Source organism: Pan troglodytes, chromosome 19 (genome assembly GCF_028858775.2).
Source record: "Pan troglodytes isolate AG18354 chromosome 19, NHGRI_mPanTro3-v2.0_pri, whole genome shotgun sequence".
NCBI lineage: Eukaryota > Metazoa > Chordata > Mammalia > Primates > Hominidae > Pan > Pan troglodytes.
The window spans coordinates 37945246-37966248 of NC_072417.2; the positions used below are offsets into that span (position 1 = coordinate 37945246).

Here is a 21003-nt window from a genome sequence, read left to right on the forward strand (position 1 = left end):
CCTTTTGGGAATTTACCTTTCTGGTGTCATTGGAAGCACTTCTAAGAGGGGATGACAGAGGAAGGAGTGAGCCAAAAACAAGTGTCCTGGCTGAACAACGAGAAGTCCAAAGATGGCCAGGCGCGGTGGCTCACACCTGTAATCCCAGCACTTTGGGAGGCCAAGGCGGGCGGATCACAAGGTCAGGAGATCGAGACCATCCTGGCTAACACGGTGAAACCCTGTCTCTACTAAAAAATACAAAAAATTAGCCAGGTGTGGTGGCAGGCGCCTGTAGTCCCAGCTACTCGGGAGGCTGAGGCAGGAGAATGGTGTGAACCCAGGAGGCGGAGCTTGCAGTGAGCCGAGATTGTGCCACTGCACTCCAGCCTGGGCGACAGAGCAAGACTCTTGTCTCAAAAAAAAAAGAAGTCCAAAGATACGCAGTTAATATCAGATCTTACCAAAAAAATGCCAGGGACTCAGATGCTGCCTGAGTGAGAGCTGTGTCTCTGAGAAGATAGATTTGTTTGGGAAATTCTTATTGTCTCAGAAAAGTCAAAGACTAGACATGCGTGAATAGTTGTTACAGTAGCAACTGCTTCCCATGCTGAGTTCCTGCTATTAATAATGTGCTGGCCGGGCGCGGTGGCTCACGCCTGTAATCCCAGCGCTTTGGGAGGCCAAGGCGGGCGGATCACAAGGTCAGGAGTTCGAGACCAGACTGACCAACATGGTGAAACCCTGTCTCTACAAAAAATACAAAAATTAGCTGGGGTGTGGTGGCGCATGCCTATAATCCCAGCTACTCAGGAGGCTGAGGCAGGAAAATCACTTGAACCCAGGAGACAGAGATTGCAGTGAGCCGAGGTCGCGCCACTGCACTCCAGCTTGGATGACAGAGTGTGACTGTCTCAAACAATATCATAATAATAATGTACCTGACTTCTTCATCTCCAATGCTGTGGTACTCAAGAATCAAGGGGAAGGCCAGGAGCAGTGGCTCACGCCTGTAATCCCAGCACTTTGGGAGGCTGAGGCAGGCAGACCACGAGATCAAGAGATCAAGACCATCCTGGCCAACATGGTGAAACCCCATCTCTACTAAAAATACAAAAATGAGCTGGGCGTGGTGGCGCGCACCTGTAGTCCCAGCTACTTGGGAGGCTGAGGCAGGAGAATCGCTTGAACCCGGGAGGTGGAGGTTGCAGTGAGCTGAGATCATGCCACTGCACTCCAGCCTGGCAACAGAGCGAGACTCTGTCTCAAAAATAATAATAATAATAATCAAAAGGAAATGAATTTGCCAGCAGACAGAATCCTAAGATTCTTCTTTGTGGCATAGGAGCTCTTACAAGCCATCTCAAACCAGGAAAAGAATCACTATATCGCATCAATTCTAAGACTCATACTTACTCACATTTTGACACTTCTGACATCTTATATACAGCAGTGTCTTAAATCATTACAATACAGTAGTTGGGAAATAAACTGTGACAGATTTACTCTAACATACCAAACTTCACTTAATGATTAGTGGAGCTAGTCATAGATTATTTGGCTCTCCTGATGTCTGTCTGCTTATATTTACTGCTTTGTCCGTTAACGATTTGTTCTCTCTCCTTAACTACCCCACTGTGATTCTTGACTCTGCTTCTGTCTTTTCACCACATGCAAAGCTGTGCCCCTGTTTCCTTTCTACTGAGAAGGCAGGATGCTTGTGCTCTCCTTTGGACCATTGACTGTAGCAGCACTGACAGAAATAGCCTTTCTGCAAAGTCCCTGGTCATATGAGCCCTCCCTCCATGGCCCATGCACATACTGGGCCCACTGTGGCTTCTCTCCCATTCATGGCAAGTTTGCCTCTGCCTGATGTCATGGCACATTTCCCCCAAAGGCATTACTGACCTTGTTAGATTGTACTAACTCTGACTCTCTTTTGAGGGAGAAAAACCAGAACAGTTCCAGGGAAATATACTTTGAAGGCTTATAAAAATGTTAACTAGATTGATACTCATAATGATACTACTTTAAGAGGTGTCCAAGGGCTATTCCCAGATTTTGAGATTCTTTTGTTTTTTTTACAGTAGGACCTGATTTTGCATTGGTCAGTATTCTTTGGCCTTGTTCTAAATCCACCTGGGAATTTATAGCTGGTAAAATAGTAAAATATTAGAGAGTTATGGTTTCTAAGTTTGCTAAGGCATGTGGCTGTGTAAGCCAAGTAAACCTTTCCCAGAAGGAACCATGTGAAACTTAGAGATTATGTAGTCAGACAGTGCATTCTCCCTGCTTGTAGGTACTGGGATGTTGCTGCTAGGGGAAGCAGTGAGAGGATTTGGGTGAAAGCTAGCAAGACAGAGGAGTGAAGAGAGCAGTGAGTCTCCAAATCAGACATCAGGTGATAGCCTCGTCCATCTTGCTCTATCACTGGGACATATCTAAGGACATATCTTAGCCCTTAAATGGAACTCTTTCCCTCAGATAGGTTAGGATCAAACTAGAAGTTGATAGGCCACGGGGGAAAGGTTTCATTTACTACAGTATGGCCTGAATCCTGGAGGCTCATAGTCTTAGGAAAATATAGATTATAGGAGCCTCCAAAAATATTTGCTGTTCATTTGGGAGCAAAGTATTGGATTGGAATTCTGCTTGAGTAAACAGAACAGAAAGTTTAGTAGAGAGTAACACAAGCTATAACAAATGTTATGTCTAGCCTTGATGAATCCAGTTTTTTCTTGTAGTCTGACAAAACAGATGGGCAGAGTGTGGTCCCAGGCACTCCATGATTTGTATTCTCATAGTCAGATAGGTTGTCCTGGATCAGAGGATTAATAAGCAGAAAATCCAGCATTTTCAATTAGACTACAGTTTGCCATAATCTTCTCACTACTTTCTCTTCTTAGGCAATTTCAGAACTGGTCAGCCCAGACATCTTCATGCAGTCTCACTCGGAAAATGCAATTTCAGTCAAAGAAATTGTCACTGAAATTGAGTCCATCAGTCAAGGAGTTGGGCAGATTCAACTGAAAGGAGACATCTTACCCAACCCATGCCATACACCAAAGAAGAACAGCATCCATGAGCTGCTCCTTGAGAGGGCCCAGACTCCAGAGAACAAACCTGGACATATGGAGCAAGATGAGGGCTCCTGCACAGCCCAGCCTGAACTAGCCAAAGACTCAGGGATGTGCAACCCAGAAGGCTGCCTAACCACACACTCATCTATAGCAGACTTGGAAGAAGGGGAACCAGCTGAGGGGGAACAAGAGCTCCAGGGCTCAGGGATGCACCCAGGTGCCAAGTGGTACCCTGGGTCTGTGAGGCGAGCCACCTTGGAGTTCGAAGAGCGCTTACGGCAGGAGCAAGAGCATCATGGTGCTGCCCCAACATGTACCTCATTGTCCACTCGTAAGAATTCAAAGAATGATTCTTCTGTGGCAGACCTAGCACCAAAAGGGAAAAGTGATGAAGCCCCCCCAGAACATTCATTTGTCCTCAAGGAACCAGAAATGAGCAAAGGCAAAGGGAAATACAGTGGGTCTGAGGCTGGCTCACTGTCCCATTCTGAGCAGAATGCCACTGTTCCAGCTCCCAAGGTGCTGGAGTTTGACCACTTGCCAGATCCTCAGGAGGGCCCAGGGTCAGATACTGGAACACAGCAGGAAGGAGTCCTGAAGGATCTGAGGACTGTGATTCCATACCAGGAGTCTGAAACACAGGCGGTCCCTCTTCCCCTTCCCAAGAGGGTAGAAATCATTGAATATACCCACATAGTTACATCACCCAATCACACTGGGCCAGGGAGTGAAATAGCCACTGGTGAGAAGAGCGGAGAGCAAGGGCTGAGGAAAGTGAACGTGGAAAAATCTGTCACTGTGCTCTGCACACTGGATGAAAATCTAAACAGGACTCTGGACCCCAACCAGGTTTCTCTGCACCCCCAAGTGCTACCTCTGCCTCATTCTTCCTCCCCTGAGCACAACAGACCCACTGACCATCCGACCTCCATCCTGAGTAGCCCTGAAGACAGAGGCAGCAGCCTGTCCACAGCCCTGGAGATAGCAGCACCTTTTGTCAGTCATACAACCCATTTACTGTCTGCCAGTTTGGATTACCTGCATCCCCAGATTATGGTTCACCTGGAGGGCTTCACAGAGCAGAGCAGCACTACAGATGAGCCCTCTGCAGAACAGGTTAGCTGGGAAGAAAGTCAGGAGAGCCCTCTCTCCAGTGGCGGTGAGGTGCCATATAAGGACTCCCAGCTAAGTAGCGCAGACCTAAGTTTAATTAGCAAACTTGGTGACAACACTGGGGAGTTACAGGAGAAAATGGACCCATTGTCTGTAGCCTGTCGACTCCCACATAGCTCTAGTAGTGAAAACATAAAGAGTCTCAGCCACAGCCCTGGTGTGGTGAAGGAGCGTGCTAAAGAAATCGAGTCTCGAGTGGTTTTCCAGGCAGGGCTTACCAAACCATCCCAAATGAGGCGCTCAGCTTCTCTCGCCAAATTAGGTTACTTGGACCTCTGTAAAGACTGCTTACCAGAGAGGGAGCCTGCCTCCTGTGAATCCCCTCATCTCAAACTGCTTCAGCCTTTCCTCAGAACAGACTCAGGCATGCACACGATGGAGGACCAAGAGTCCCTAGAAAACCCAGGTGCCCCCCACAACCCAGAGCCCACCAAGTCTTTTGTAGAACAACTCACAACAACAGAGTGTATTGTGCAGAGCAAGCCAGTGGAGAGGCCCCTTGTGCAGTATGCCAAAGAATTTGGTTCTAGTCAGCAGTATTTGCTCCCCAGGGCAGGACTTGAATTGACTAGTTCTGAAGGAGGCCTTCCCGTGCTACAGACCCAGGGACTGCAGTGTGCATGCCCAGCTCCAGGGCTGGCCGTGGCACCCCGTCAGCAACACGGCAGAACTCACCCCCTTAGGAGACTGAAAAAGGCAAATGACAAAAAACGGACAACCAACCCCTTCTATAATACCATGTGATTCTGAGCCTACACATGTGACTTTCTAGAAGAAATGTTTGTAAAAGGGGCAGGTGTAATATGTAAGGAACATGCACTTTATTGGTTAATTTTATAATATTTTGGTCGTTTTACTGTTTCTGGCGCATGCAGGGTTTGGGTTTTTCAGTGTGTATGTGTGTGTATATGTAAGGGGAAAGAGAGATTGATCTGGATGGCAAGACCGTTTATCATTTTTTATTTTAAAAAATCAAACCTCAAAAAAGTCATTTTCAGAGAACACCTTTATCAAAGGCAAATTGCTGTTTTTCAGTCAGCTGCCACCTGCTTCTCATTTTGCCCTCTGAGAAAAGGCATGGTTTCTTAATTGAGGGAAGGAAGCAGATTCGGAGGGGTGGAGATAAAGCTGGGGATTGGAGATGTTCCCCTGCCTTTGTGATGATGGTTTGGTTTCCAGACCTGAGGCATCGAATGGGCTAAACGGCAGCCAGAAGTCAGAGGGCTCTCAGCCTTCATCCAGCCGCAGCCCTTTAGAGTTCCTGAAGGAGGCAGGTTCCGCTTTGCTTTAAAAGAGGGTCTTCCGGTATTCCAGAGTGTATCGTTACAGTAAGACATGATAATGGCCGGCTCTGCAAATTTATCATATAGTTTTTTTCCCAAGAAAATTATTTTTGAAATTAAAACAGGACCCCAAATGAAATCCAAGTGGTCTTCTGTAGAGGAAAGCATGATAAGAGGAGGAAGACATAAAGTTGGGGGTGGAGAGGCTGCTGCCCAGAAACTGCTGGGTTGGTGGGATCCACACAGAGGGCATCTTGGCTCTCCCTGCCAGAAAAATGTGCTCTGCAGTGTCCTCCCAACTGAAAACAACAGTGACATGTTTGAAAAGCAGCAATCGAAAGTCAGTGTGTTCTTGTAAAATGAATATGTATGTAGGGTTTTAACCCTTCCATTACTTGAATAATTCTTTGGGCCTTCTGAGTTTAATGGCCATATTTTCTTCCAGTTTATTTTCCTTCCCCATGCTGTTGTCCCCATGCTGCCTATTTTTTTAAATTTCATAGATTATATTTGAATTGTTACATATGTTTAACATCCATTGAATGCAACGTTTTATTTTTGGTATTATCACTGTTAACACTTTTTTTTCCTTTTCCTGGAAGGTTTGTCATTTCTCTAAAGTTTGTACACAGTATTTATGTACATAATACTGTCACTGTCTTAGTGTCTTGTTCATGTTGTAGGGTAATTTTGATTTATTCTTTTTAAGAAGGAGTAGAGTTGCAACTGGAAAACACACAGACACCAGAAATGAAAGTGTTGGGTGTTGATAGGAATCTGTACAATATGTTGATGGTGGCTGTAGTTGTTTAAATGGAGACTTCCAATCACCAGCTCCTGCCAAATTATGCATTGTAACTTCTTCCTCAGAGACACCCCCAAAGGCTCCCATTAGGTCACAGCGTGACTGAAAGCTGATTTCTCTGTGAGACTGAAATCCCAGAACATTGTTTGCCAGTATCTCAACCACAGCCAGGAAGTATATGTGAGTTGCCCAGAGTGGAAGCTCCTAGTAGAGGCTGAAGGCCACAGGGGAGGCCTCAACCAGGGGCAAGTGCCCACAGTGACTCCATTTAGGATGCTGTCGTTTTGCTACTGTTGTGGAGATCCTTAACGCAGCAGCGCCTGTCATAAACAAGCCTCTTGTAGCTTCTTACAGAAAACAGATTTAGTCTAGCATGAAACACCTCTGCATCTCATTGAAACTGAAGAGGCTTGCAGATTTGCTTTCGTTGATGTCCACGTTACTGAGGATTGACTGAGTATAGACTGGAGACAGGTTTTTGGCTTATCACAGCACTGAGGAAAATACAAATGCACAGACTGTCAGCATGATGTCAGAGGCCAGAGTTTGGTGGGGGCAGATGGCAGGGCGACCCAAAAGATGCAGAAAAGGTAGACTGGGGCCACTGGGTCTTAAGAGGAGCTGTGAAGTTGTGTGGAAGCCAAGGTTGGGTCTGACATCCCTGCCAGGAAGCAGGTTGGACAGAAACCACTTGCTAAAAGCGTCTCTATGGTGTAGTGATTATGTGTACCCTGTGCTGTTGCTCAGTAGTTTCCTTGAATGTTCAAGTATATCATCCACTCAGTTTTGTGATTCCTGGATATTTGTGTGTTGTAAAGTGTTTTGTTAGGTGGTATGAACCAATGTGAGGAGGCTTGAGACAGGGTTATGGATTTCCAGAGCTCTTCCATGTAGAATACCCTGCCTTCTTGAAGCAGTTCCACTACCAGTATGATGGGGAAGGGCAGGAACTTGTGGCAGGGTGGGGAGAGGATTTGCCTGGAAGTTAAGAGAGTGGCATCCACTTGTGGTAACCCCTTACGATGATGACATCCCACACACTAAGAGGTACAAGCAGGACCAAAGTTTTGGACTGTTCCCTCTTCTCCCCTCCACTGTGTTTAATGTTCACTCACTGCATTAAATAACAACAAAGATGGGACAAAACCCACTAATGCTGTGGGGAAAAAAAATTTTCAAGAGCAGAGGAAAGTCTTTCTGCCTTTTTATAATTACTTTTTTTATCATTTAATTTACCTGCCTAAATAAACATCTTCTACAGAGTATCTGTCATTCAACCATGCCAAGGAGTTTGTGCCAGCCTTTTCAGACTCCCAGAATTGGGTGTTCCTGGGTTATTTACATAGCTGAGCAGTGTCCAGGGGAGGTGCGCAGTGAACTGTCAAGGACTTTCCAGACTGTCTTCTCTTCAGACTCTTTTATAATCTCCAGTGGCATCTTTCCCTTTTCTTTTGTTCATGACCTGACCTGAAACGGCAGATTTGATAGACTGGCAAAGATGAATAGGAAAAACTTTGACTCTTGCCCAGTGCCTGCCTGCCTCTCTCTCTCTCCTCTCTCTCTCTCTCTTTTTAAACCACCATAGACTCTCACTTATTTTGGAGGAGTGTATGTGCATGTGTACACATATGTACATATATAAAAACAGTTGATGTTTTGGTGTATGGGGTAAAAGCCCCAGGAGCATACAGAACTTGAGCTGAACCTGGTCAGTAGAAAGGGAAACCCCAACCCTTTCTTGATTTTTGGAGACACCCAGGAGTAATGGATACTGTAGTAGACATGTAGTACTATAGTACCGTAATATTCATCTCTCCTCATTTTAGTTGCCTTTCAGATTCTAAATGTTTGGGATCGTTCCTATCATCTTAGTCTCTTCAGGATCTTTAGTATTTTCCTGGTTCTGAGGAGGCTTGAGACAGGGTTATGGATTTCCTTGTTCTGTGTCTTTATCCCTACTGATAGTTCCTCTTTCTCATTTTGCAAACTACCCAGAGCTCCAAGGACAGCCTGAAGATCTCAGTGCCTCAGGCTCTGAGGTACTCTGCTCACAGGCCCCAGACAGATGCTGTTGGGTAAACTCAAAGCTTCCTATGAGAAGCTTCTGAGATGTAGCAGGTCACAGAAGTGTTCACCTGTTTCATCTGAGGATTTCAGTTCTGAAGTGATCTAGGCATGTTTGGTAAAAATGTTTTTGTGAGAGTTCTTTTTTTAAGAAAGCATTATGCAAAAAGTCACTTTTAAGGGCATTTAAAAATTTTTAAGTAAAGCCATTCTTTGGCTTTTTTGGACTATTTGTGGATACTTTGTTTACATTTTGAATATTAAAATGTGCATCATCTTGTCGGCCATGCAGTCCTGCAGGCATCAGTGCCCTAGCTGTCCTGTGAGTCCTCATGCAGAGCAGGGCCATCATGGTCAGCCCTTGTGAATAAGTGGGTATACCCTGAAGCTGACTTCCGTCTGTGTCCTGCCCTCCCATCCAGCACTCTCTATGGAAATAGTTGTCATTTCCTCAGTGATGGTGTGTCTTATAGTGATGGTTGTAATGGTGAATGGCTAGTGTCATTTTGTTTAATTTTGTTTTGCTTTTTGATGGTGGATAAGATGAAATTTTAGCTGTTTCAGCATCAATCCAACTTAAAAGCATCTTGGACTTTGTTTTCGCTTCCAAACTAAAAGATCAAGGCATGTATTAGACACAAGCATATTTGCTGCCTCAACTCCTCTGACACCCATGTTAGGAAAAGGCCTGCCACCAAAGCAGGAAGCTGCACACTCCTAACCCTTCTCCCAGGGTGTGGGGTCCCTTGACATCATGAAGAGCTATTGCAAGGTGCTTCTGTACTTTTCCAGCCTGGAAATGGAGGGTGACTGGCCCTGGCTCCTGCTATGAGAAGATAACCAGCCTCATTTTCTCAGTGCCCCAGAGATCTAGGATAGGATTTCTAAACTGGAATCATCCTTAATCACCTTGAAGATCCCTTAAGAGGCATTTGACTGGTGCTGCCATCTGTGTCCTCAAAGCAATGCTGGTGGCAGCGTCCTGTGTACACATGCAGAGCTAATACCCAAACTAAAAACTGGGTAACTGGCCCTGAAGTGCTTCCCAATCAGTAAGCCCACAGGGAAATGTTTGATTTTTATGTTCTGTTGGATTTTGGTTTGCTTGGCATATCTAAAGGTGCCTTTACTTTACTTTTCTTTTTTTTTTCTTTCTGCTTTGTTTTGTAGGACTTGTTCTAACATGGAAAACAAGTCCAGAAGACTCTCCTCTGACTGTTACCTTTGCCCCAAGCCACCCCAAACTTTTATGCTCATGTTTTATTAAAGCAGGTGCTCCCTGGAATCTCTGGGACATTTTTGAGGCATTTGAAGCAGAATATAGAGTGGTCTCATCTCCTTCCTTAATCTTCCTGGTGGTTGGGATGTTCCACTTGTATCATAGATTTTTTTATTACAGATATGCCCCACTGTTTTTAAATGTGAACTTGTGCGCAAATGTGCAGATTCAATGTTCTTGTTACAGATTGAATAAATTTTTATTTTGAAGATGAAACGTGTACTTCATCAGATGCAACAAAGGAGGGAGGTGCTGGAGAAGGTGGGAGAGTCAGAAGAGGAAACACAGTGAACACCAGTAGTTTTCAATGATTGATCCCAGTCATGTCACCCTGAAGAGAGAGCTGAGTCCCCAGAAATAAATGAAACACCTCAGCCCACTGAAAAATGTCTAGAAATGGGACATGAACATCATGAGATATTTAGTGGTGCCATTCATCACATACAAGGCAGGACTACCATCTAGGGAGAGCTCAGTTTCCAGCTCCCAACTGCTAACAAAATTTGAAGTCCCCGCCCCCCTCAAAAAAAAAATCACTGCCTTGAACTAAAGTCAGCCTGCTTCATTCTGAATCATCCATATCAAGTGGGAGGGGCACAGTGCTGGTCTTTAGCTGGAGTGCATGACGGTGAAGGTAAGGTCTTTCACAAAATATTCTAAGGATCTCTGGGATCCCTGACCAATCTAGATAAGTTCAGTCTTGGTTTTCTAGCCAAAGCAGATGGACCAAATCATGGCTAAGTTGCCAGCTACCTCATCCAGAAAATGGCTTCCTAAAAGATGAAATCCATGGCTGTCTTCTATGGATTGCCATTCAGAGCTAACAGTTCAAAAGGGAGGCACCAAGCCCAAGTAGCTTCTCTCCCTGATTGGTTCTTCCTGCCTTAACTCTGCCCACTCACAGCTCTGTCAGGCCTTGGCAGCCAGAAGAAGGCTAGAGGGCAGGGCTGAGCTACGCCAGGCCCAAGCAAATATCTGAATCCCTGTACCCAGAAAGCACTGCTCTTCCTAGATGATGGAACTGAAGGGAGCATGCATTGATGGATTCCTGCTTCCTAGTCCCAAGCCCTTCCCTCTAGAAGGGAGTCTCCTGTTCTCTTTAAAGAGGAGGGTGGGGGTAGGGGAGATGCCATTTCAGAGGAGGCAGCACATAAAATCCCTACTCTGCTAAGGAGTGATGCAGAGTTGGAAAGAATCTGACCCAATCCTGTTCAGAGAGCTGTAAAAATATGGCGATTGAGCCAGGACTGGAACCAGTTTTTTAATTCATTCCAGGCATCCTTTCCTCTGTGCCACACAGTATAAACTCTCAGTTACGTTTTAGCTCAGCACTTGTGAGATAAAGTGGCACTGTCCTTCAGGGAGAGACAGAAATGCATGCTGCTGAAAAGCAAGGACCAGATGCCAGACCACGTGGGTAAGAATCATAGCTACATCAAATACCAGTTGAGGTTGTGATGGGTAAGCCACCTAACCTCTTTGTGGCTCCATTTCCTCAACTGTTAAATAGGGATAACAACAGTACCCACCTTAGAGGATTGCTTTTTGGTTTTTTGTGCGTGTGTTTTATTTGAGACAGAGTCTCGTTCTGTCACCCAGGCTGGAGGGCAGGGGCATGATCTCAGCTCACTGCAACCTCTGCCTCCTAGGTTCAAGCAATTCTCGTGTCTCAGCCTCCTGAGTAGCTGGGATTACAGGTGTGCATCACCACACCTGGCAAATTTTTGTGTTTTTAGTAGAGATGGGGTTTTGCCATGTTGGCCAGGCTGGTCTCGAACTCCTGACCTCAGGTGATCCACCTGCCTCAGCCTCCCAAAGTGCTGGGATTACAGGCATTAGCCACCCGCGACCAGCCTAGAGGATTGTTAAGAGTATGAAATTAATACATATAAAGCCCTTAGTGCCAGTGCCTAGCACATAAGCATGGGTTATTGTTGTAAAGGAGCAACTGAGTCACTCAGGTATTTTCCTCCTAATCATGTGCCTGGAATCTTTAGGTAAAAGAGAGATGACTCACATACCCTCATACCCTGCCCCAGCACCCCTACGCCAGGAGTTATTTCTGGAGCACTCGTAACAGTTTTTTATTCTGTTCCCCTACAAGCCACTGACTCTTGATTTGATTCTGTCCCTGCAAGCCACCTGGACTCTTCCTGAGAAACAAAGGAGCCTCGTGGGCCCTTCATGGTTTCTACCACCTTCCCTCCCCTTCCTCCCCAGTGCTGGTTCCTGCCCTTCAGAAGGCTGTGTTCCATTCACTCACTCCCGGGTGTGCCCTGGAGGGTGGGAAGTAATAACTGGCCCCAGATGCCCTTATGATCCAAGGGAAGAAATCCAGGCAATGTGCAGACACTGGGTATACTGGAGCTACGGGACTGGCTGGTCTTCACTGGCTGTATTTTGATCAGGTTATCTTTAATCTCCTTGACCTCCGTCAACATTCAGTTCTGTGAATATTGGGGGAGACGGGGGAGGGAAGCTTACCTGGAACACAGTCGGGCGCCAATTCAAACAAGGCCCAGAAAACATTAGGAGTCTGGCCTCTGAGTTGGCTTCTCTGACCCCTAAAATGTGACTAGAGACCTGTGCTAGCCTCTTCTCCCTGCATCTGGGAGGGGAGGGAGTGTCAAGGCGGGTTCACTTTACACTCGGTCCTCCCCTTGTTCTTCCAGCTGCTTCCCGCCCTGCTCCATGGAATCTCATCTAATGGGGTGAAATGCCTAGCACATAGCCAGCATTTTAGGTTTCTCAAATGATCGCTATTGCCATTCATAACAATAACTAACATTCACAACCCTGTGTCGGGTGCCCTCTCACTTGCCCTACATCAGGATCAGCCTGGGTCCTCATTCCCTAGGGCCTCTTTCCCCCAGGGAGGCCTGGAAGTGCAGTCCCGCAGTCCCGGCCGATCGGGACAGCTAAATTGGGAGCGCGGTTGAGGCTGGAATGCGGGCGGAGGCACCTGATCTCGCACGGCTGCCCGCTCTAGGGGCGCACGCCCCCTCGCCCGTTCCCTCTCCAAGCGTCCTGCTCTAGGTCTGCGAACCCGAGCCTCCCCAGCCTACCCGGGAGTCATGGAGGGAGGGAAGCAGCGTGCGCACCTAGCACACAGCTGCACATTTATTTTCGATGGTTCTCCGAGGCCGGCGGAAGCTGGGAGGGGAGTCGGGGTCGCTCGACTTTCCCGCCGCGGGAGGGGGCGGGGCAACTTGGGCTCTGGCCCCGCCCCTATGCTAGGCCCCGCCCTCTTAGGTTGATGGCAGCGGCAGCTGGGGCTGCAGCGGCGCCGGGCCCTAGAGAGCCGCAGGCAGCGGCCAGAGTGCGGAGCTGGACACCCGGGTCCCAGATACTACAGACACCTGGAGAGGTGGCTCCTTCGCCCTGACGCCTTCCTCGGCCCCCTACGCACTCGGGCCCCTTCCGCAGAGGATTCGCAGCGTGAGCGCCCCGCAGCCCGCTCAGGACCAGGTACCCAGCCCCCCACACCCGGCCGTCACCGCAGCCAGCGGAGCGGGCGGGGTCCCTGAGGGGCCGAGGTCTGCGCCTCCTCCCCCCGCGCCGCCAAATTCGGTTTCGGGCGGGGAGGACGTGGTGTCTATATTTGGCCGGACAGCAGCCAGCGCTCCCGGAGGGCGCAGACACCTCGTCTCGCAAGAACGCAGTGTCAGGGCAGCAGGCTGGAGAAGGGTGCAGGGAGGCCGGGCCTCAGGCTCGGGGCCGCAGACGCGCCTTGAAGGGCACACGGATGCTGGGGCTGGGGTGGGGCAGGAGCCACTGGCTGGGGCTTTGGGAGTGCTCGGTGTGTCCTCTGGGGAGACCCTAGCTGGAGAAAAGTCACCTCACCCTCCCCACCCCTGCAAATCTGGCTTGGCCGTGGCGGGGGCAGGGGTGGAGGATGGGGTTGAAGACCCCACCCCTAGAAGAGTTCACTAGGAAGAAGGCCCAACCAGGGCAGAGGACCCAGAGGAGAAACCGGACAAGCCTATGGTAGGCAAAAGCCAGAAGACCATGATCAGGGCTTCCTGGAGAAGCCAGTGCAGAAAGGAGTGGGAGAAGAGGGATCCACCTCACTCTGTGCTGCCACCCGTCCCCCCACAAAGCATGGGATGAAAACAGTAGCAGAAAGGACTCAGATTGGCGGACAGGAGGAACTTCCCCCTTGGCAAATTTTTAGGAAAAGGCAAAACCCCATCTGCCTGAACTATTCCAGACATGCGAGTTCGGTATCCTGTGGTGGCTGCAGTCTTGGCCCCATACCTGGCTTTAAGCCAAGATCCAATGGTCAAGTCTTCTGCTTCTGGACAGGGTGCCTCTGGGAGCTACAACCACGTCCGTGAAGAGATGCTCATCAAGGCTGGCGGTGGTGGGAGCGGGGGGTGCAGGCAGTGTGGCATTGAGGCTCCTCCCAAAAACATTCCAACGTCCAGAAAGCTTTCAGTCCGTTAGGCTCCACAATCCCCTCAGCCTGGGTCTCTGTGGAGAAGTCAGGCCCCAAATCCTAGCCACTTACATTAAACAGCATTTTACACAGCAAAATAACTTTCCCATACTTTGACCACCTTGAAGAAAGCTCCCTGCTTCTAGGACCAGACACTATATGGATTTATACCTGACTCCTGACCACATAACCCTTCTCATCAGCCACCCCTCCACTCCTCCTCCCTCCCGCAGCTCACAGGACTAAGGACCAAAGGCATTTCTGGGCACTGAGATCCCACCTCTCTGCCTGCAGCTATGAGCAGACGTGTGGTTCGGCAAAGCAAGTTCCGCCATGTGTTTGGGCAGGCAGCAAAGGCCGACCAGGCCTACGAGGACATCCGTGTGTCCAAGGTCACATGGGACAGCTTCTTCTGTGCCGTCAACCCCAAATTCCTGGCCATTATTGTGGAGGCTGGAGGCGGGGGTGCCTTCATTGTCCTGCCTCTGGCCAAGGTGAGGGATCAGGGAAAGGAAGCAAGTGGGAGGACACTAGCTGGGGCCCCTGGGAACTCCTGAGCCTTTGTTCTCACCTAGTTCCATTCCATAGTCAGGAGAAGCATCTGTGTGGATTGGCTCCTCCCTATTCCCCAAGCCCTCAAGGACCAGAGGGGAGGCCACCCCACCCCACCCTAACATCAGGGTGGCCTACTCCCACTCCCTAGCCCTCCCACCTCTCCATGCACCACCCCATTCCCAGCAGGGACCAGGAGGGGAGCCGGGTGATGGAGATGGTTGGGACACAGCACAGCCAAGCCTGGCCAGATTCCATCACTGCCTCTCCTAATGCCGCATCCCCTCATGTTTTGGGTGTGGAGAACCTCCTCCCTAGCCCAAGATGACCATTTGATTAAGTCACATCCCAGAGCAGCAAACTGAGGACAGGGTCAGGCTCTATCCAAAGAGTCCCTGGTTACCTCCAAGGACACTTGCAGTGAAGTAGAAAGAAAGGGAACGGAAAGGAAGGGGGACATGACACATAAAGCCAGAGCCCTCCCTACCCTCAGGATGGGGACCAGGCAATGACTACCACATTAGCTTCATAACCTTAAGCCCCTTGACCATCCACATCCCAAGGATGACTCTCCCCCAACCCCCAAGGTATGACCTTGACCTGGATTCTGGCCCCTACACCTTGTTAGGGTAGGCTCCACAGGTGGCGGGGTCAGGAAGAGGCCTGAAAAAGCCAGTGACTCACCCCAGACAATGCAGACATCATCCTGGGACACAGCTCCAGGGCTCAAATTTCAGCCAGAGCTGCCTCCTCCCCCAATATGTCTGCTCTTTCAGTACCACATAGCCACCCTCTCCCCCGCTGCCTGGTCTGGACCAGTGTCTGCCCCTGCAGAGGTCTCAGAACCCCCACAAGCAGCCTGTGAAGACCAAAAAATAGATGGGTCCCCAGCTCCCATTTGGGGATAGTAGGCACCAGGACTGCTTGCTGCTTGTGGTTCCAAGGTAAAAGTGGTTCACAAGGAAGAGATCTGCCAAGGGAGGCCAGGAAAGGGCTGTCCAGCACTACACTATTATCTCACCTTGACCTCTTCCACCAGGAGATTCCCACAGACACTTCAACAGGAGAACAGGCTGAAGAACAGCCTCCTCCAAGTAGGTGTCTTTGGAAGAGCACTGGGTGGGAAAGTTCAAATCTCAGCTCTGCAAGTATCTTGTTGTGTGTCCTTGATGAGGCCATCTTACCTCTCTGTGTCAGAGTCCCTAACATTAAATTATTTCAACTCTGCCTTCAGTAAAGTGCAGGAAGTGGACTGGATGGGGTTAGAAGTGCAGAGAGGGATCTGCAAAGAGAAAATAGGTAATAAGGAATCGAGATGTAAGCAGATCTGCTACCCACTCCCCAAAAAACACACAGGAGAGTAGCCCCACATCTTCTTCTCCAACCCCTCAGACAGGGCGAGTGGATAAGAACTACCCACTGGTCACTGGGCACACTGCCCCTGTGCTGGATATTGACTGGTGTCCACACAATGACAACGTTATCGCCAGTGCCTCAGACGACACCACCATCATGGTAGGAGCCAGGTGGCTACTGCTGGGCAGTTGAGCAGGGGAGCAGGGAAGGCTGCCTCACCTGTGCTGGGGAAGGTGCTAAGGGTGGTAATAAGGGAGGTGCTGGGTCCCAGGGCCCTGCCCTGCCCAGCTCCTGGACTATTTTTAGCTACATGCCCACCCCCTCCCAGGATGCACTGCTTAGGACTAATTATAGCCATGGCCAACTTGGTGCCTGGAGAGCAGCAGGGCAGTGCTCTGAAGTCTCCCTGCTGGAGAGAATGGGAGGTCTCTGGAGAGCTGGCAGTGCCCCCTCCTGGCTCCCAGCTGCTTCTGTTCTAGGCATGCACCACCACATCTTGCCCTGTATTTGACCCTTACCACTCAAGAGAGCCAGTAGGGTTAAAAAAAGGTAGGGAAGGAGTGGAGGGACAGGGTGGCTCCTCATTCCACCCACCATATACCTTTTCTTCCTACCCAGGTGTGGCAGATTCCAGACTATACCCCCATGCGCAACATTACGGAACCTATCATCACACTTGAGGGCCACTCCAAGCGTGTGGGCATCCTCTCCTGGCACCCTACTGCCAGGAATGTCCTGCTCAGTGCAGGTCTGGGGGCTAGGGAGGGGTCCCCCATAGATGGGTGGGTGGTGGCAAAGGTGGGACCCAGGTGACCATGCCTGGCCACTCTGGGCAGGTGGTGACAATGTGATCATCATCTGGAATGTGGGCACCGGGGAGGTGCTGCTGAGCCTGGATGATATGCACCCAGACGTCATCCACAGTGTGTGCTGGAACAGCAACGGTAGCCTGCTAGCCACCACCTGCAAGGACAAGACCTTGCGCATCATTGACCCCAGAAAAGGCCAAGTGGTGGCGGTGAGTGCCTGGCCTGGCCACTCCCCAGAACCCCTTGACCAGTGGCCAGCTGTCAGCACCCTTGTACCCACCATTATCAGAGTCCCTGGTCCCGGCTTTCACCTGTCGCATCCCTGCTCCAGAGACTAGCCCCCTTCCCCCGTCTCTGCAACCACAGGTCTCTGCCCTAAGTAAGCCCCCAGCCTGCAATTCTCTGCCCGGCTCCTGTTCCCTCCCCTCCCTTGCATCTCAGAAGCTCAGAGAAGGGCTCCTCGCTTTGGGATTGAGGAGGGGAGAAGCTGGAAACTCCATCCTCCCACCAGAACCTGCATGAAACCTGAGCTCCTGGACCCCTCTCCTCTCAGCCGGCACCCAGACGCATCTTCCAGGGTCTGGGGCCTGACACTGGCTCGAGGGCTGGCCCTTTCTCCTTGTGGACCCGCTGGGCGGGGGATGGGGGCAACCCTCGCGCGTTGCTTATCCCAGCCGGGTGCCCTGGGAGGGCGGCGGCCCTGGCCTCGCTAGCCTCAAGTCTAACCTGGGGTGCGGGTGCGTGGGCCGCGTGCATGTCTGCGTGGAGCAAGCGCGCCGAGAGCGGTCGGGGCTGGCGCCGGGGCGCTCTAACCCACTAACCCGGCGAGCAGGAGCAAGCCCGGCCTCACGAGGGCGCCCGCCCGCTGCGGGCTGTCTTCACCGCAGACGGGAAGCTGCTCAGCACCGGCTTCAGCAGGATGAGTGAGCGGCAACTCGCGCTCTGGGACCCGGTAGGCCAGGCCGCGCCGGGCGCGCTAGCTCGCTCCTTCTCTGGGTCTGCCGGGAGCGCCTTCCCGGGCTGTGGCTGGCGCCCAAGAGGCCAGAGCGGAGCGGGGAGCTCCCATTCGGGAAAAGCCTCGCTGCGACTCCGGGGAGCCAGCAGACACCGCTGCTCTAGGGATCGGCCTTTGAGCGCGCTTAAGGGTTCGGGATCGGCTGAGAGCCGCGTGCCTCCTGCTCTCTCCAGGCCCGGATGCTCTCCAGGTCAGGGGCCAGACGTGGCCCCGCAGGAAGCTGAGTGCTTAGGCCCCATTTGTCTCTTCCCCGCATCCGCTCCTCCACCCCGGACACCCAAGTTAGCAAGCTGGTTGCTCATCCCTCCATGCTCCTCAGGGCAGGCAGCTGGGTGATGTCCCTCCCTGTCTCCCCCTCCCCCCAGGAGAGGTTTGCGGCCCACGAGGGGATGAGGCCCATGCGGGCCGTCTTCACGCGCCAGGGCCATATCTTCACCACGGGCTTCACCCGCATGAGCCAGCGAGAGCTGGGCCTGTGGGACCCGGTAACGCAGCTGGAGGCTTGGGGTGTGTGCCTCGGGGACTGGCATCACGGGAGAGTGGCCAGGCGCCCCCCACCCGCAGGGCATGCCCACCTGGACAGGACTGAAGGCTGCTGCCACCTCTGCAGCGCCTGCCATTCTCACACCCACCCCTCTGCCCAGTTTTGCTGCGTCGCGTGAAGGATCCTGCGCTGGCGCCCCCACCTGGTGATGCCGAGTCCCTGGGGGTGGTTTGCTGTGACTGCATGCGGCGCGCAGCGGGTATATGTGCAGGGGAGGAGGAGCTATGTGCGCAGGGGAGGAGGAGAGATGTGCCCAGGGGAGGGGCCTGCAACTCTGGTCACTAGAGGTTTGGGGCATAGGGTTTGGGAAGGCCAGGAAGCGTAAAGGGGCTTCTGGGGGTCCCGAAGTAGCACGGGAGGGTGGGGCAGGGCTGGTCACGCCTCCTGTGCTCGGGCAGAACAACTTCGAGGAGCCAGTGGCACTGCAGGAGATGGACACAAGCAACGGGGTCCTATTGCCCTTTTACGATCCCGACTCCAGCATCGTCTACCTGTGTGGCAAGGTGCTCACGGCCGGGCAGGGAGAACAGGGCGCTGGATGGAGATGTGGAGGGCCTTGTCCGGGCGCGCCCCTGAACCGACTAATTTTGCAGGGCGACAGCAGCATTCGGTACTTTGAGATTACCGACGAGCCGCCTTTCGTGCACTACCTGAACACGTTCAGCAGCAAAGAGCCGCAGCGGGGCATGGGTTTCATGCCCAAAAGGGGACTGGATGTCAGCAAGTGTGAGATCGCCCGGTCAGCAGCCTTGGCCCCTCCTGAACACCTACACGCCTCTGTCCCCCACTCATGTCGGGTCCTAGCCACGGGGCTTCCCCAGTAATGCAGTGCTTTGGAAAAGCGGGGCGGGGGGATAAGACAGCTCTGTTTCAGTGCCAGACCCACCGCTCACTAGCCTTACATTCTCAACTTCAGTTTCCTCATCTATAAGATGATGGTGAACACACCATCAGGGTGTTTTATTGCAGAACCAATAATGTGTGTAATGTGCAATATGCATGGTAGGCGCTGAGCAAGTGTTGGCCTCCAACCCCCTTGGTCTTAGACAGGAGAAGTTAAGGACGTGGAAGTCTGCGGGGGTGCTGAACCCTGCTCCCTTATAGGTTCTACAAGCTACACGAAAGAAAGTGTGAACCTATCATCATGACTGTGCCCCGCAAGGTGAGGGGCCTGAGAAGGGTTGGGCAGGGCTACGAGGCGGAAGGGAGCAGAGCAAGCCCCGCACCCTCTCACGCAGGTCCTCCTGTCCACCCACCCCCGCAGTCAGACCTGTTCCAGGACGATCTGTACCCGGATACGCCAGGCCCGGAGCCGGCCCTAGAAGCGGACGAATGGCTATCCGGCCAGGACGCCGAACCCGTGCTCATTTCGCTGAGGGACGGCTATGTGCCCCCTAAGCACCGCGAGCTCCGGGTCACGAAGCGCAACATCCTGGACCTTCGCCCGCCCTCCGGCCCCCGCCGCAGCCAGTCGGCCAGCGACGCCCCCTTGTCGGTAAGATCGGCCCTGCTGCACTCTGGCCCAATCTACATCTCCCCCAACCGCCCCTATACGACACGACCTCTCTGTCCTCCGCCCCAGCAGCAGCACACTCTGGAGACGCTGCTGGAAGAGATCAAGGCCCTCCGCGAGCGGGTGCAGGCCCAGGAGCAGCGCATCACGGCTCTGGAGAACATGCTGTGCGAGCTGGTGGACGGCACGGACTAGCCCCGCGCGCCAGGCAGGCGGAGCGGGGCGGGGCGGGGCGCACAAGCTCGGCCCCGCCCCGGCTTTTAGTCCCGAACTCCGGACCCCGCCTTCTTGGGCTGGGCCCGGGGGCGGGACTGGGAAGGGAACTCCGCCCCTCGCGGGAGACCAGAACTCTTGGAGCTTAGGGGAGACCCACGTCGCTCCAGCGGAGGCTGGACTGCGAGCCTCGTCTGGGACTCGGCTGGAGCTGGCCTAGGGAGGCCCGTGGTAACCTGGGGGGCTCAGCAATGGTGCTGCACGGCGAGGTGGTGTCCCCCTTTGTCCTCCGCCCAGGGCAGGGAAAGTGCTTAGTATTAGCGTGATGCTTGGGGATATTGGAGCCTGAGCTTGACCTCAAACGGGTGGCGATTTGATGGGTACCCCCAGGCTGGGGAAAATGACAGCGCTTCTCCTAATCAGCTCACTGGATTCCATCACCCTGAGCGGTAAACCAGATGGGCGTCACCCCAGTTCTGCAGACACATACACAACCCCTTTGCTGCAGAGCCGGACCCAGTAGCTACACCCACAGCGGTCTGTGGTAGAGAGCTCTCTTCCTTCTTTCCACCGACAGGGGCGAGGGCTGCTTCCTCGCGGCAGCCCCCGCGAAGAAATCTCGACAGAACTGGCATGAGGAGTTAGGTTCATCACAAATACACACACACTGCCCCCAACCCTCTGCCGTTGCCTCTCTCAGAAAAACAAGACGTACTGAATGAAATATTTTACTAAGCGTTCAGTCTGTGCCTCCTGCATGGGTGGGAGTGAGGGGAACGAGACCCCCAGCCTCTGCAAATGCTACCCCCAGGCTCCTGGGAGACCTGGCGATGCACTCCTGGGCTCAGGGCCCATCGGGCAGCCTCTTACCCTAGAGCTCTCTCCACTCTGAGGTTCAGA

At 51.9% G+C, this 21003-nt stretch overlaps 2 protein-coding genes across 33 annotated transcripts in view; both read left to right on the top strand.

The window, feature by feature from the left end:
* Positions 1-9879, top strand: part of SSH2 (slingshot protein phosphatase 2) — a 303729-nt gene extending 293850 nt beyond the window's left edge. For all 22 annotated transcript variants that reach the window (XM_016932093.3, XM_016932091.3, XM_016932092.4 and 19 more), the window contains one exon: positions 2886-9879. In XM_016932093.3, the coding sequence (XP_016787582.1) occupies positions 2886-4976 (2091 nt within the window). In that variant the 3' untranslated portion in view covers positions 4977-9879. The remainder of the gene's footprint in view (positions 1-2885) is intronic.
* A 3026-nt stretch (positions 9880-12905) lies between these two features.
* CORO6 (coronin 6) lies at positions 12906-20845 on the top strand. 11 transcript variants are annotated; one of them, XM_001137500.7, is made up of 11 exons: positions 12906-13131; positions 14335-14595; positions 16046-16168; positions 16628-16757; positions 16846-17027; positions 18199-18318; positions 18776-18880; positions 18971-19116; positions 19482-19539; positions 19642-19872; positions 19960-20845. In XM_001137500.7, exons 2-11 carry the CDS (start codon positions 14398-14400, stop codon positions 20083-20085), a joined length of 1419 nt encoding a protein of 472 aa, XP_001137500.1. In that variant the 5' UTR covers positions 12906-13131; positions 14335-14397; the 3' UTR covers positions 20086-20845. The 11 variants fall into 11 exon arrangements, with proteins under 11 accessions (XP_001137500.1, XP_009430762.1, XP_009430761.1 ...); XM_009432487.4 differs by having other exon boundaries at positions 19963-20845; XM_009432486.4 differs by having other exon boundaries at positions 14396-14595.
* Positions 20846-21003: the final 158 nt, after the last annotated feature.